Genomic DNA, 12,520 nt, shown 5'->3' on the forward strand with positions numbered 1-12,520 from the left:
ATTATGAATTATTAGCAAAGATAAATATATTAAAAAAGTAAGTACCTCAACTCAAAATATAATTTAATACAAAAACAAGTATTATTGGATTAGATGAGGATCTATCTAAATAAATATCTGTCTATTTATATAATGCAAAATTATTAGTTAAAAAGCGGAAATTTATATGATAGTTTATTTTTAAATAAAATATAAAAAAATATTTTGTTTTAAATAACTAAAGATAATTTAGTTTTATTTGATTTTAAATATATTAGTAGTCTCATAAATTAAGTCCAACTTTTATTAAGCCCATTTTTACATAATTTTTGATAGTTTGGTCAAATTTTTAGAAAAAATCTTTTTTATCTATGGTCTTAATTATTGAGAATGTATGGTAGTGAAAGAAATATTGAGTATTAACAGTAGTGAAAGAATTCAAAAAATAGTTTTTATATTTAAATATTAATTGTTTAATTTATTTGTTTATTTATTTATCAATGTTATTTAAGTATTACTTTTAGTTTAATTATATTTTCATGTTTTTTGTTTAAAGATGTTTTAATTGTCATTTATTTATTTTATTTAGGATATTTTTAATGAGTTAATTTTTAATATGATTTATTATATTTTTTATTTTATTTGTTTTATTTATTTATTTATGTATTTATTTATTTATTTTTTAATGTTTAGATTTCAATTTTTTTTTCAAAAAGAGAGCTGAGATCAATTCTATGTTAGTATTTTTTAAATATATCTATTGTTCCTTTGTTTTATATAAAAAGAGTGGAGAGAGAATTGGATTAGAGAGATATCAAAAATCAGGAGAGTTGCTATCTTTTGGAGATTTTTAGGTTTAAGCAAAATGTTAGTTTAATGATTCGGGAAGTAAACTTAATGATTCGAAGCGAAATATCAGACGGCAATGATATAAACGCTCAATTAAAAACTTTTCCTGTGAATCCAAAGTGTCAAAAATTTTTACTTAATCATTTCTAACTTTCATTCAAACCATCTAATACTCCAGCGATTGGCGCTGCTACATCTTTTCGGTATTTCATCTGCTCCTATTAAGGTTTAATTTTATTTAGCTTATTTTTTATTCATTTTTAATTGTTTTTTTTAATATTTTTCTTAATTTTTTTTAATTAAAATTAATTGTTTCATAATACCAAAAGAATTTTAACTTATTAATAAATATTATTCATATCCTTAAGAAACATAATTTGAATTTTAAAGTGAAGTAAATCAAAGAAATTTTTTCGTTCATAATAATTCTTAACAGAAATAAATTTTTCTCTAAATATTAACAGTACCCACCCAATCTTATTATTGTGTGATATAAACAAAATAAAAATAAATGATTAAAATAGATTTTTAATTTTCATGTATCTTTAATGTTATAAATTATATTTTAAATCAATAAAAATTATAAAAATTTATAAGTTCTTTCTATAATAAAAAATATTTTTTACTACTTTTTAAATATTATTTAAATTTATATTTTCTAAAACAATTAAAATAATTTATTAATAAAAAATAAAAATTTTTATTAAATATAAAATAATTTAAATTAATTATATATTTTCATATATTAACATAAATTTAATTAATTTAAAATTATATAAATACTCAATTTATTTTTATTTTTAGGTTATAATTTATTGCCCTTTCAATCTATCTATCTATCTTACTTTATTTATTTTAAAAAAATGAAAATATTTTTAATAGAAAAAATGAAGTAAGTAAGTATGTTATCAAAATATTAATAATAAAAACCTTAAAAATTAATCATATTGATGAAAATAATTGTTTAAAATAATAAATTTATGAAAAATATAAGCAAAAATAAATGCATATTATTTTCATTAAAAAAAGTATTAAATTGGTTATTTTTAATATTTTTAGTTATTTATTTATTTATTTTATTTATTTTTATTCATTTATTATTTTTTGTTGTTTATTTATTATTTGTTTTTATTTATTTATTTTTATATTATTTATTTGATTTAATTTTTTTATTTAAATTTTATTTGTATTTTTAAATTTGAATATTTGTTTTAAGCTATCATCAATTTTATAGGTGCTCGAGATTGAACTTTGGTTGGCAGGCTTGATTTAAAAATATATTAAAAAAGTAATATATATCTATTATATTTTATAAAGGTGTAAAGGTGGTAAATGATTTTGATTAAACCTACTATCTCTTTCAATAGATTTTTGAGCAATTTTATCAGTTTTGTAATGTTTTAATATTAGCGTACAGTTTAAAATAATAACTTTATTTGTAGAGCGCAGTTTGATAAGTGGAGCTTTATCAATGCGAAAAGAATTATTTTATCGAGGGGAATTCTGGTTTTTCAACTTTTTTTGATGAAACCTTGTTTAAAAACTTTCTGTACACTCATTACATATTTTACCGATAAAAAGGCTTTTTTTTTTCCTCTTTTTTCTTTTTTAATTTATAAAAAAAATATTGTTTATTAAGAATTTAATTAATTAAATGTGAAAAATAATATCTATAAAATTCAATTCTCTGTTCTTACAAAATTAAATTAATCTTCATATTTGATTTAGATAATTCAAAATTTGAAATAAGAGGGAAAATACAAACTCAAAAATCATCTCAGATAATTATAATCATTTAATAAAGCAAAAAATTAACAAAAGAAAAAAAACAAGAGAGTAAAGTGCAAATCTTTCTGTAAAGCAATAAATGATATTGATCCATATAAAATTTTTATTGGATAAACTGGTAAACTTGTAATGCCCATAAGTTTTTTAAAAATACCGAATTTACATATGAATCAATCTCATTTATTGAAAGAAAGCAACTTGAAATCATTACTAAAGGCTGAATTGTTTTAAAGGAAATACATAAGAAAGTGGGGCTATAGTTTTTAAGGAATCTTTTAATCCCGTTAAAAAAAAAAATTCGTTCTAATATCCATATCCCTAAGTAGCCTCATGCCCGTCTTTAACCTAATAATTCAGCTTAAAACCCTTATCGCGATGAATAAATTCATTCATACCTTCTTCCACATATATAAAAAGTATTTTTTAAAATATAGATCAGAACTTGAAGACTCATCTAAAAAAAAGAAACAAACTAACAAATTAAATAAATATAAATACAAAAAGAAAAAATATAAAAACAAAATATGAAGAAATATTAGAAATTAAATACATAAAATAGAAGCTAACTAAACCACACAAAAAAACAAACAAAAGCAACAGAAAATAAAACAAAATACTAAAAATGATTCATAACTTGAATAAAAGTAAATACAAATTAAATAAACTTTTGAAAGAAAATAATATTTAAAATAAATAAATAACAATTAAAAATCTAGAAAGAAAATCTTGAAATATTTTGATCAAAGCAATAATTTTATTTTATTTTTTTAATTTTCAAATTAGCTTTTATGTGAAGAAAGAAATCAATCAATCAATTAAATATAATATTACAATTTAAATTTATTTAAAATAAAACAAATATCAATATTTATCAAAACACTAATTAAAAAGATCAAGGAAATAAATATATTTTAGCATCTTAAAATATAAAGGAAGTTGAAAGATTTTAAAGCAAAATATTAATTATATAAATTAGAATGCAAAATAATATTAATTTTATTTAAGTTTATTTTATTATTTTATTTGTTTTTATTACTTAAACTAATTTTTATCTATAAATCAGAATTTTCTAGATCCGCCTAAATTATTGTTTAGCTTAGTTGAAGAAGTAGCATTTATTTATTCATCACTTACTGGTTCAGGGAGGGGACCTAATGATTCTGGGGTAATTTCCTGATTATATATTTTAATAGAAAGGGGTTAAAAATATTTCAACATTAAATAACAAATAAATATCCATAATTTAAGAATCATTTTAGTTATATGTTTTAATTGTTTTTTAATAAACAAATCAATTACTCTTGCATCTATGAAGAAATCGTTGTAATCTCTAAATAATGTATATGTTCCATATAAGAATCCCAAAATAAGTCCATTGACGGCATATTAATGCATTTTATTTGCTGCTCTGAAACCCTTTTCTTCAACTCTAGTTAAAATCTTATCTAATTTACTCCAAAAACTCATCTAATTTATTATGCTAACTTATTGTCGATTTTAATAAATATTGTGTACAAATAATTTTGTTATATTCCACTATATCCTTATTAGTACTTGATAAATTTATAATAAATATCAGAACTCTATTGATATATAATAATTGAATGAATTAATCAATTAATCTTTATGTATTTAACTCATAACCAAACATTAAATCAATAAACCTATTTAAATGAGGAATAAAAAATTCGAAAAATAATTTTATTTTAGATTAAAAAGCATCTAAATTTATAAATTAATTTTTTAAAAATTATTTTCCATTTTAGAATTACTTCAATTTTAAAGCTAAAAAAATTAAAAAATTGTTCGTTGCCTTGACTGCCTGCCTGATGATTTTAAGTAATAAATTTATTTTTAATTGCATTAAAAACGCATTTCTGTATTATAAGCAAAGTAAATTTTTTAATTATTTTATTTTATTTATATGATAAGAATGAATTAAATTCAATTAAAGTAAGAAATTAAATTTATCAGATTAAATTATTTTTTTAAATATTAATTTGATTAATTAGTTTTATAAAATTTAAAAGAAATTATTCATAAAATTATTATTTACGGCGAATAATATTATATATATATATACACTAAAGGTCATATATCACCAAAAAGAGCATGTATTCAGGTTTGCCATAAAAAAAAGATGATAACCAAAATTCTTAATTTATAAGAATCTAAAGTATATATATTGTATAATTTAGTATGATTTGTATACTTTGTAATATTGAATAAGAAATTAAGCTGGCTTTACTTAAATTAAATTATATTTTTTTTATTAAGTAATTCGGTATCGAATTAGATTATTATAATTTATCTTTCACAAAAAAAGAAAATTGTTTATTTTATTAAATACAAAAATTCTTTTTGCAAGTTAAGTTCTAAAAAATATTATCTATTAACTTTTTATATTATTAATCATTTGTGATTAAATTTAATTAATTTTTGCTGTTTAGTTTTCTGAATTTAGATTATTTTGCAAATTATTTGGCTAATAAATTAATCAATAATTCAAAGAAATATCAAAGTTACAAAGATTCTAATTTTATTTTATTCTACCTCAAAAATGTAGATTGCTTCTAAAGTTCATAATTCTCTTTGTTGTTTAATTTTATACGGATTTTTATTTATATAAATTATGCTTGAATTCAAAATATGTTTTTGCCAAGTTAGCTAGCTTGAGTAGCTATTAATTAGTTAAGGTATAAAATATATCTCCAGATAAAATGTCTTAAACTTGGACTAAATAAACAAACTTGTTTTAAATATCAATCTAAATAACACAACTATCACTTAAGCTTTGTAAATATGTGAAGCTTCAAGCATATAATTAAATTTTACTGCTGAAAATGTAGACATACTTTTTGAATAGAATTAAAACTAGACTTTTATTAGCATTTGTGGTAATGCTACTAAATTAGAGATAAGTAAAATTAGCCTAATAAATGTGAATTCGAATATTGGTATTTTGAATTCAACTCTAAATAAGTGCTAAGAATGTAAAATATAATCAATTTAACTCCAAAATTTAGCATGCTTAAAGCCAATTTTTATTCTTGGCAGTATTAATTCCTTCGGCATATCCAATTTAGAATCAGATTCATTAAGTATATTTCAGTCTAAATTGCCATTATTTCAAGTAGACATACAAGCTAATGAAGGCTATTTAACCTTTTCTTAATTTGAAATACCTACTCGCAATATTATAAATGGATATAAAATGTTACCTAAGGGTAATAATAACTACAGCGAAGTTAATAAAACGATTGAAGATGATTAGTCTCAAATTTAGCTTGAAAAAGAATAAAGAACTTTAATATTAATTTCAAAATCCAGTAAAGGATATATTTTGATTACCTAAATGAATATCGATTTAGAAAATAAGAATATTAGATTTCTTACATCTTTCGACTGGTAAAATTCAAAGATATATATTAGGAATAGTTACTTCTATAGAAACAAAGCTATATAAGATGGAGGAAGCATTTATCTGAAGCAAGTAGCTCCACTTGTGACATTATATAACACTACTTTTGATTCATGTTCTAGTGGAAATTTCGGAGGTGCCTTATATATGTATTAAGTAAATGCTACTAATTGCACTTTTATCAATAATAAAAGCAAAGTTGGAGGTGTTTTATTTACAGTTTTACGAGAATCTAACATATTAAATTCTTAATATATTAACAACACTGCAAGCATAACTTCGCCAAATGCTTATTTTTGTCCTCCATATGCTCAAGACAGAGATCAAATTTCTTGTGAAATTTTTTAAATAGAAAATATTTTTGAATATAATTAACAATTACAAAACACACCTCTCTATATAAAAGAAATCAATTATACTCTTTAGACTGATTTTAATTCTAAAAATACTCTCAGCTTATAAGCTAAGTTGATGTATGGAATTGTTTATATTATAAAATTGAGATTAAACAGCATAAATTTTACTTAGTATTCGCCTTAGCTGTCTTTCGGAAATGTCTATAGTTACCTTACACAAAATTACCAATAGTACTTTTCTCCATTCTCAGTACCTGAAGTCAATTATCCTTATTTAGTTGTTACTTATGTGCCTAATTTAGATTGCTAAAGCTCAAACCAATTAATAAGGTTTGATTTTTTTTAAAGCTCTTTTTATACTCCAGGTTGTTTTGAGGTTTCATCTTAATGCAAAGCAGGCATGCAGCAGCTAACTTCAATAAGCTAGGAATAAATATTCTAGCAATGTCAGTACTGCAATTTAGGTCAATTTTTATACAAAACTAATTACTCATGCTTGACTTGCAACCCAAATTATTACTCAAGCTGCTACTCTAATTTAACGTTTCTAGTGAATGGGTATTGGAGAAACGAATTAGTAGAAGATGAAAGTTCAATTTACCAATGTAACTTAAATCCTTCTAACTGTGAAAGTGAAAATAGAATAGGTATTGGTAATTCCTTATGCAAGGAAGGATATAAGGGAGATTAATGTTTAGCTTGTGATTTAGATGGTTCAGTTTGGGGTGAATCGTATGGAGGAACAGGGTAATTTCAATGTATTAAATGTAATTCTATTCCTAGAAATACCATTTATTTTACATTTTCTTTGTGCTTTTAACTTATTGTTTTTATTTTTGCTTTGGTGAGCAACTTTAAACGAATGAAAAGCTAAATTCTAAGAAAATACCTTTAAAAACTTTAAATTGTTTACATAGGAACAAGCTTCCTCAGATAATCCTAAGCTACAGTCTACATAAAAATCCTTTTATTCAACTTTTAGATTTATCTCTCCGCGTATTATTTTATCGATTTTAACAAGCAAAATGAATCTTTTGATAGCTAAATTTTTTCCTTCTTAAACCCATTTCAAGGATAAGGCAATACATCTTATGATTGCTTTTTAAAAAACATTTTTCCAGAAACAGATAGCATAGGTCTACTAAAATTATAATTCTCAAGCTATTCTCCATTGATTATAAGTGTTTGCATGTTTTTGATATTTGCTTTACTAATGCTAAGACAAACATAAAAAATATTTAATCTAATATACCTAACAATTCATTGTTATTGTTATCTAGTTTTGTTTGTATTCTAACCTTCGATTCTTTTATATTCGCTCTAATCGCTTAAATGTATTCAATTAACAAAACAAACTAGCTATGTTTATCTTGATCTCTCATATGAATGTCATAGCCAAATGACTGATCGCATAAAATTGTTAGGATTAATTTCAATTCTATTCTATATTATTATTAATCCAATAGCGATATTTCTATTAATGTATTTTCAAAGATAAAAGCTAGAAAATCTGAGAGTGATAAGAATGCTCGGATTTCTTTTTGATGAATATAAAAGAAAGTTCTTCTACTGGTAATTTGTAAAAGTTTTACTATCTAATGTATTGATTATTCTCCTTTAAATCCTATTCAATCAGTCAATTTTAGCTATTATTCTTTATCTAGGGTTTTTATCAGTTTATGCAGTTTTAATTATAGTATTGATGCCGTTTTAATCGATACACTTGAATAAAATCGAATTAACTTCAGTAACTCTTTCAATATTATATCTCCTTTCTTCTATTTCAATGCAATAATCTCATACTTACTTAGTAAATTATGGAAATTAGACAACTTCGTAAAATATATCAAATGCTTTCTATTACTCTACACTAGCCATCACCATAATATTTTACTTTTATATGATTTTCCTAATTCTTTAGTCATACTTTTACTTGTCAATCCTGAAGTTGTAGAAATTTAGAATATTTGTTAGCCTAAACTAAAAATTTCCTAATTTATTTTCTAAAATTTATTCTAAATAACTAAGGGATAATTTGAATCTCTTTAGGTAGACAGTAAAGAAAGCGATGATGTTCTAAAATATATAGTACCAAATGAAAGATCAAGAGGATCAACTAATTAATAATATAGACAACACAAGTATTTCTAACTTTTTATATTTAAAATGAATAAAACTTAATAAAAGTTTGAAAAGAAAATAAAATGGAAGCTATTTTAAATTGATGCAGCAAGTTCTTACTTTAAATATTTTTTTACCAAAAAAAGCCTTTAAATTTTCCATAAAAAATAAATTTATTAATTAATTAATGTATATATAATGCAGAAATTAAAAATTTCCTTGTTAGATGTTATGTATATTATAACCAAAGACTTAAAAATAAAATATAAATATGAATAAATTTTTATTTAACTTATTTACTACTTGAGTTTTCAGTAAATATCAGCAATGGTAATTTTAATTTGAGCATTTAATAATTTAATATTAATTCTTAAAAACTATTTCAAAATTTTGTGATGATATTATTATTTGAAATGTTATAATAACGATAAAATCTAACGGATAGCAAATAATATCTTTATTTTTCGTTATTTTTGATAAAAGTCTTCGTTAATTTTATTAATTAAAATTTGTTTCAAAATTGAAACACTAACTATAAATACAGATTTTAAATTATAAGATGAAGATATATCTCGTTCATAAAATATTTGAAAATATATGGAAAATTAATCTATTAATTAGTATTTATAACCATATTCTGGAGTCCTCTTTTAATAATTTGATTTAAATCATGTATTTTTCAAGCAATAATTTTAAATCTCATTTATCTAATGCTAGCCTTATTCCTTTATAATTAATTAAACTTGAATAAAACTCATCATTTAAATAATTGTTAATTATAGTAACTAATTATCAAAAAAAATATTAAATAAATGTTTTAAAACTTTTTATTTATTTTTTAATAAAAATTTGATTAATTTAAAACAAAAATAATGAATTAGATCTAATTAAAATTCGATTTTTGATACAAAATATTTAAAACTTTCTCATAAGTACATCTCTTGAGATATTTAATTAAGAGTAATTTCTGTTAATTATATCGAGTATTTTTTTTATGGTAATTTCTTTTAAAATATCAGCTCCTTAAAAGAAGAGATAATATTTTTACTATTTAAATTAAGAGATATTATTACTGAACCAAAAATTTTGTAGGTATTTTTAAGAAATTAAAAAATAAAAAGTGGAAAAAATATTAACATTTGAATAATTTAATAAAATAATTTAGTTTTATTTAATAAAATATGAATTATGCTAATAAATTTAATTGATTTTATTTAAGAAATTCACTAAAATATTTTTATTGAAATATTTAAGTGATTTTATTTGATTTAAATAATTTGATTTTTTTATCCTTTTTGTAATTAATTACTTCAAATTTATTTTATTTTTATATTATTTAGTTAATCATGAGTATTATGAATGAATGAATGAATGAATGAATGAATATCAATAAAAGGAAATTATTATTTTTTTTAATTTTTAAAAATTTTATTAAAAATATTTTAAAGAAGGATGTAAATTTTTAAAAATGAAATTTATATTAGCAATTAATCATCGTATAATTAATTCATATTCATACCTCCTTATTAAGTTCTAATCAAAGATTCTAAAGAAAAAAATTTATTTTTTATTAATTGAAATTTGTTATTGATTGATAGATAGATTCCACAAATATTATAAATATAAAAAATCCTCAAAAAAAAAATTAATAAAAAGAGAAATATCTATCAAATTCAAACCACTTTTTACTAAAATGGGATGTGGTAGTAGCAAAAAAATATCAAAAGATCATAAATTGCAAGAAAACAAATAATAGCTTTATGCGCAGAGTAGCAACGAAAACGAGAAAACTTAGAAAAGTACACCTGGAAACAATTAGGATGACGTGCAATAAAAAGTTAATCTTTAAAATACACATGAAGCTAACAATAAGGACAAAGACGCAACACAAAATAAATAAAATTTGAAAAACAAAACATAAACGAATTAAAATGCTACATAAAACAATGCTAATCTAGAACTTGATGAATCTGAAAAGAATTACTATTAAGACATTCAAAAATAATCATAATACTCCATAAATTAAAAAATTATTAGCCTTTTAAAGTAAAATAACATTAAGGAGAATGATATAAAGAAAGCTTAAAAGGTATTTATTAATTTATTAATCTATTAATTTATTTTAATTTGTATTCTTAAGATTGTTTATAAATAATAAAAGGAATCACTTGTTTTATATAAAGAAATGGATACTTATCAAGATAAAATAAAGGAAGAAGAAGTAGATATGTAAAAATTAGAAGAAAAATGCAAGAATTATGACAATTAGCAGACATTTTTCGATATTAAAGTTTTTATGATTCTCTTTGATATTGAATATTTGTAAAAGTTAGTTTAGTACATTGAGAATTTGTATAAAGAATATATATAATTCTTCAAGGTTAATAATGTCTACAAAAATATTTTGGAACATATTGAAAATCAAACTAAATAGCTTGGTGTTAAAGATTTGAGTCAATGCGATAGTAAAGAAAAAGAAAAACTATTTGATGTAAATTTATAATTTGGTTATTAACAAGCAAACAAAAAAACAAAATTAATTTAATTAAATTTTCATCTTACAAAATTTAATTAGATTTTACATATTTATTTTATTTTCATTTATTTTTCAAAGCAATTTAAAGTTTATCATAATTTATTTATTAAACGAAAAGGAATTTAAGAAAAAGCTAGCTGGGGAGATTTAAAAATTCTCAGATAAAACAGGGAAAAAAATGATATCAGATAAGGCTTTGATTCATCAAATTCTAAAAGCTAGACTTTAAGATTCTGACGATATTGATTTAAGATAGTTAGTTTAAATGATTAATAAAGAGGCTTAAGGATAGTAAGAAACTATCACTTATATTTCATAACTATTAAAAGAATAATCTTTTTCTGAAAGCTAGATAATTTTATAAAAAGAAAATTATTACAATTTTGAAAGAAATTAAAAGGCAGATGTTGTATCATACTAATAATATAGTTCCAAATCCTAATTTTAGAATCAAAAATAGCAATAAAGCAATATTTTACCTTCAAGTAGTACTCTCATTAATTAATTTGGCTTAACATATACATACCAAGACACTTAAGATTAAAAAGCCTATCCTTCTAGCAGTCATGTAGCTCAAACTATGAGAAATATGAACTATGAATTTTAATCATCAAGCAAATTTTAGGATAAATAATAGTTTTCAAGTAGTTAAATAGGATTTTAATAATAAGGAAATTACAAGATAGGATCAATGTTAAATACAAAATACAATTCAAGTTAAAATAAACTTCCTAACTAAGAAGATAATGAAGATACAAATGAATAAGATATTAATTAGTCAATTGATAATACATACTTTGGAGAAAAAATAGTTAGCAAAATGGTGCCAAACACCTAGCTCTTCACATAAAATAATATAATTAGGAATTAAATTTAATAAAATAATAATCAAAGTGATCAAAAAGATTCAAATTAAAACTTAACAGCTTGCTAGTTGATTTTATAATACAACTTAGATGTAGATATCCAGTAAAAAGTTTAAACCTTTTAAAATAAACCTAAAAACTCCACTCATTAATTATAAAGTCGTTAAGATATTTTAAATTATTTAGGAAATGCATTAGAATAAAATTGATTAATTCATTGCTAAATATCGTATTTTAATTTAAACTATGGTAAAATACTAACTAATTAATTGAGTTACTCTTTTAATTAAATAATAAGAAATTAATTTAATTTAATTTGATTTATTACTAACTAACTAACAAACTAACTAACTTTCCTTACTAAAAATTATGAAAGTGACAAAAATAGAGATTAAAATTTAATATATGAGAAAAATTTTAAAAAGAGAAATAAAGTTTTTGATTCTTTAAATAAAATAATCATTTTTATTATAAAACAATGTTTGTTTTTCTATGTTGCAATATCTTATTTTTTCTTAATTTTCAAGAATAAATTTTTTCAAAAATAAATAGATAAGCAAACAGTTTGTTTGAATATTAATTTGTAAATGACTTAAAAATGGAA

The 12,520-nt window shown here is 21.0% G+C and overlaps 4 protein-coding genes across 4 annotated transcripts; 3 read left to right on the plus strand and 1 right to left on the minus strand. All coding sequences in view use genetic code 6, as the record gives it.

Moving 5' to 3' along the window:
• Window positions 1-855: 855 nt before the first annotated feature.
• TTHERM_01092410 (hypothetical protein) lies at window positions 856-2,995 on the plus strand (the record flags this gene model as incomplete). The annotated part of the gene is made up of 6 exons (XM_001025448.2): window positions 856-1,031; window positions 1,633-1,720; window positions 2,063-2,116; window positions 2,146-2,220; window positions 2,557-2,734; window positions 2,850-2,995. 6 exons carry the CDS (start codon window positions 856-858, stop codon window positions 2,993-2,995), a joined length of 717 nt encoding a protein of 238 aa, XP_001025448.2.
• A 680-nt stretch (window positions 2,996-3,675) lies between these two features.
• Window positions 3,676-4,083, minus strand: TTHERM_01092420 (transmembrane protein, putative; the record flags this gene model as incomplete). The annotated part of the gene is made up of 2 exons (XM_001025449.1): window positions 3,676-3,789; window positions 3,916-4,083. The coding sequence occupies 2 exons, from the start codon at window positions 4,081-4,083 to the stop codon at window positions 3,676-3,678; spliced, it is 282 nt and encodes a 93-aa protein (XP_001025449.1).
• Window positions 4,084-5,830: 1,747 nt separating this feature from the next.
• Window positions 5,831-7,422, plus strand: TTHERM_01092430 (dual specificity phosphatase domain protein; the record flags this gene model as incomplete). Its single annotated transcript, XM_001025450.2, has 2 exons — window positions 5,831-7,140; window positions 7,311-7,422. The coding sequence occupies 2 exons, from the start codon at window positions 5,831-5,833 to the stop codon at window positions 7,420-7,422; spliced, it is 1,422 nt and encodes a 473-aa protein (XP_001025450.2).
• A 2,785-nt stretch (window positions 7,423-10,207) lies between these two features.
• TTHERM_01092440 (hypothetical protein) lies at window positions 10,208-12,125 on the plus strand (the record flags this gene model as incomplete). The annotated part of the gene is made up of 3 exons (XM_001025451.2): window positions 10,208-10,603; window positions 10,676-11,005; window positions 11,169-12,125. 3 exons carry the CDS (start codon window positions 10,208-10,210, stop codon window positions 12,123-12,125), a joined length of 1,683 nt encoding a protein of 560 aa, XP_001025451.2.
• Window positions 12,126-12,520: the final 395 nt, after the last annotated feature.

The sequence above is a fragment of the Tetrahymena thermophila genome (assembly GCF_000189635.1).
Source record: "Tetrahymena thermophila SB210 genomic scaffold scf_8254241, whole genome shotgun sequence".
Taxonomy (NCBI): Eukaryota; Ciliophora; class Oligohymenophorea; order Hymenostomatida; family Tetrahymenidae; genus Tetrahymena; species Tetrahymena thermophila.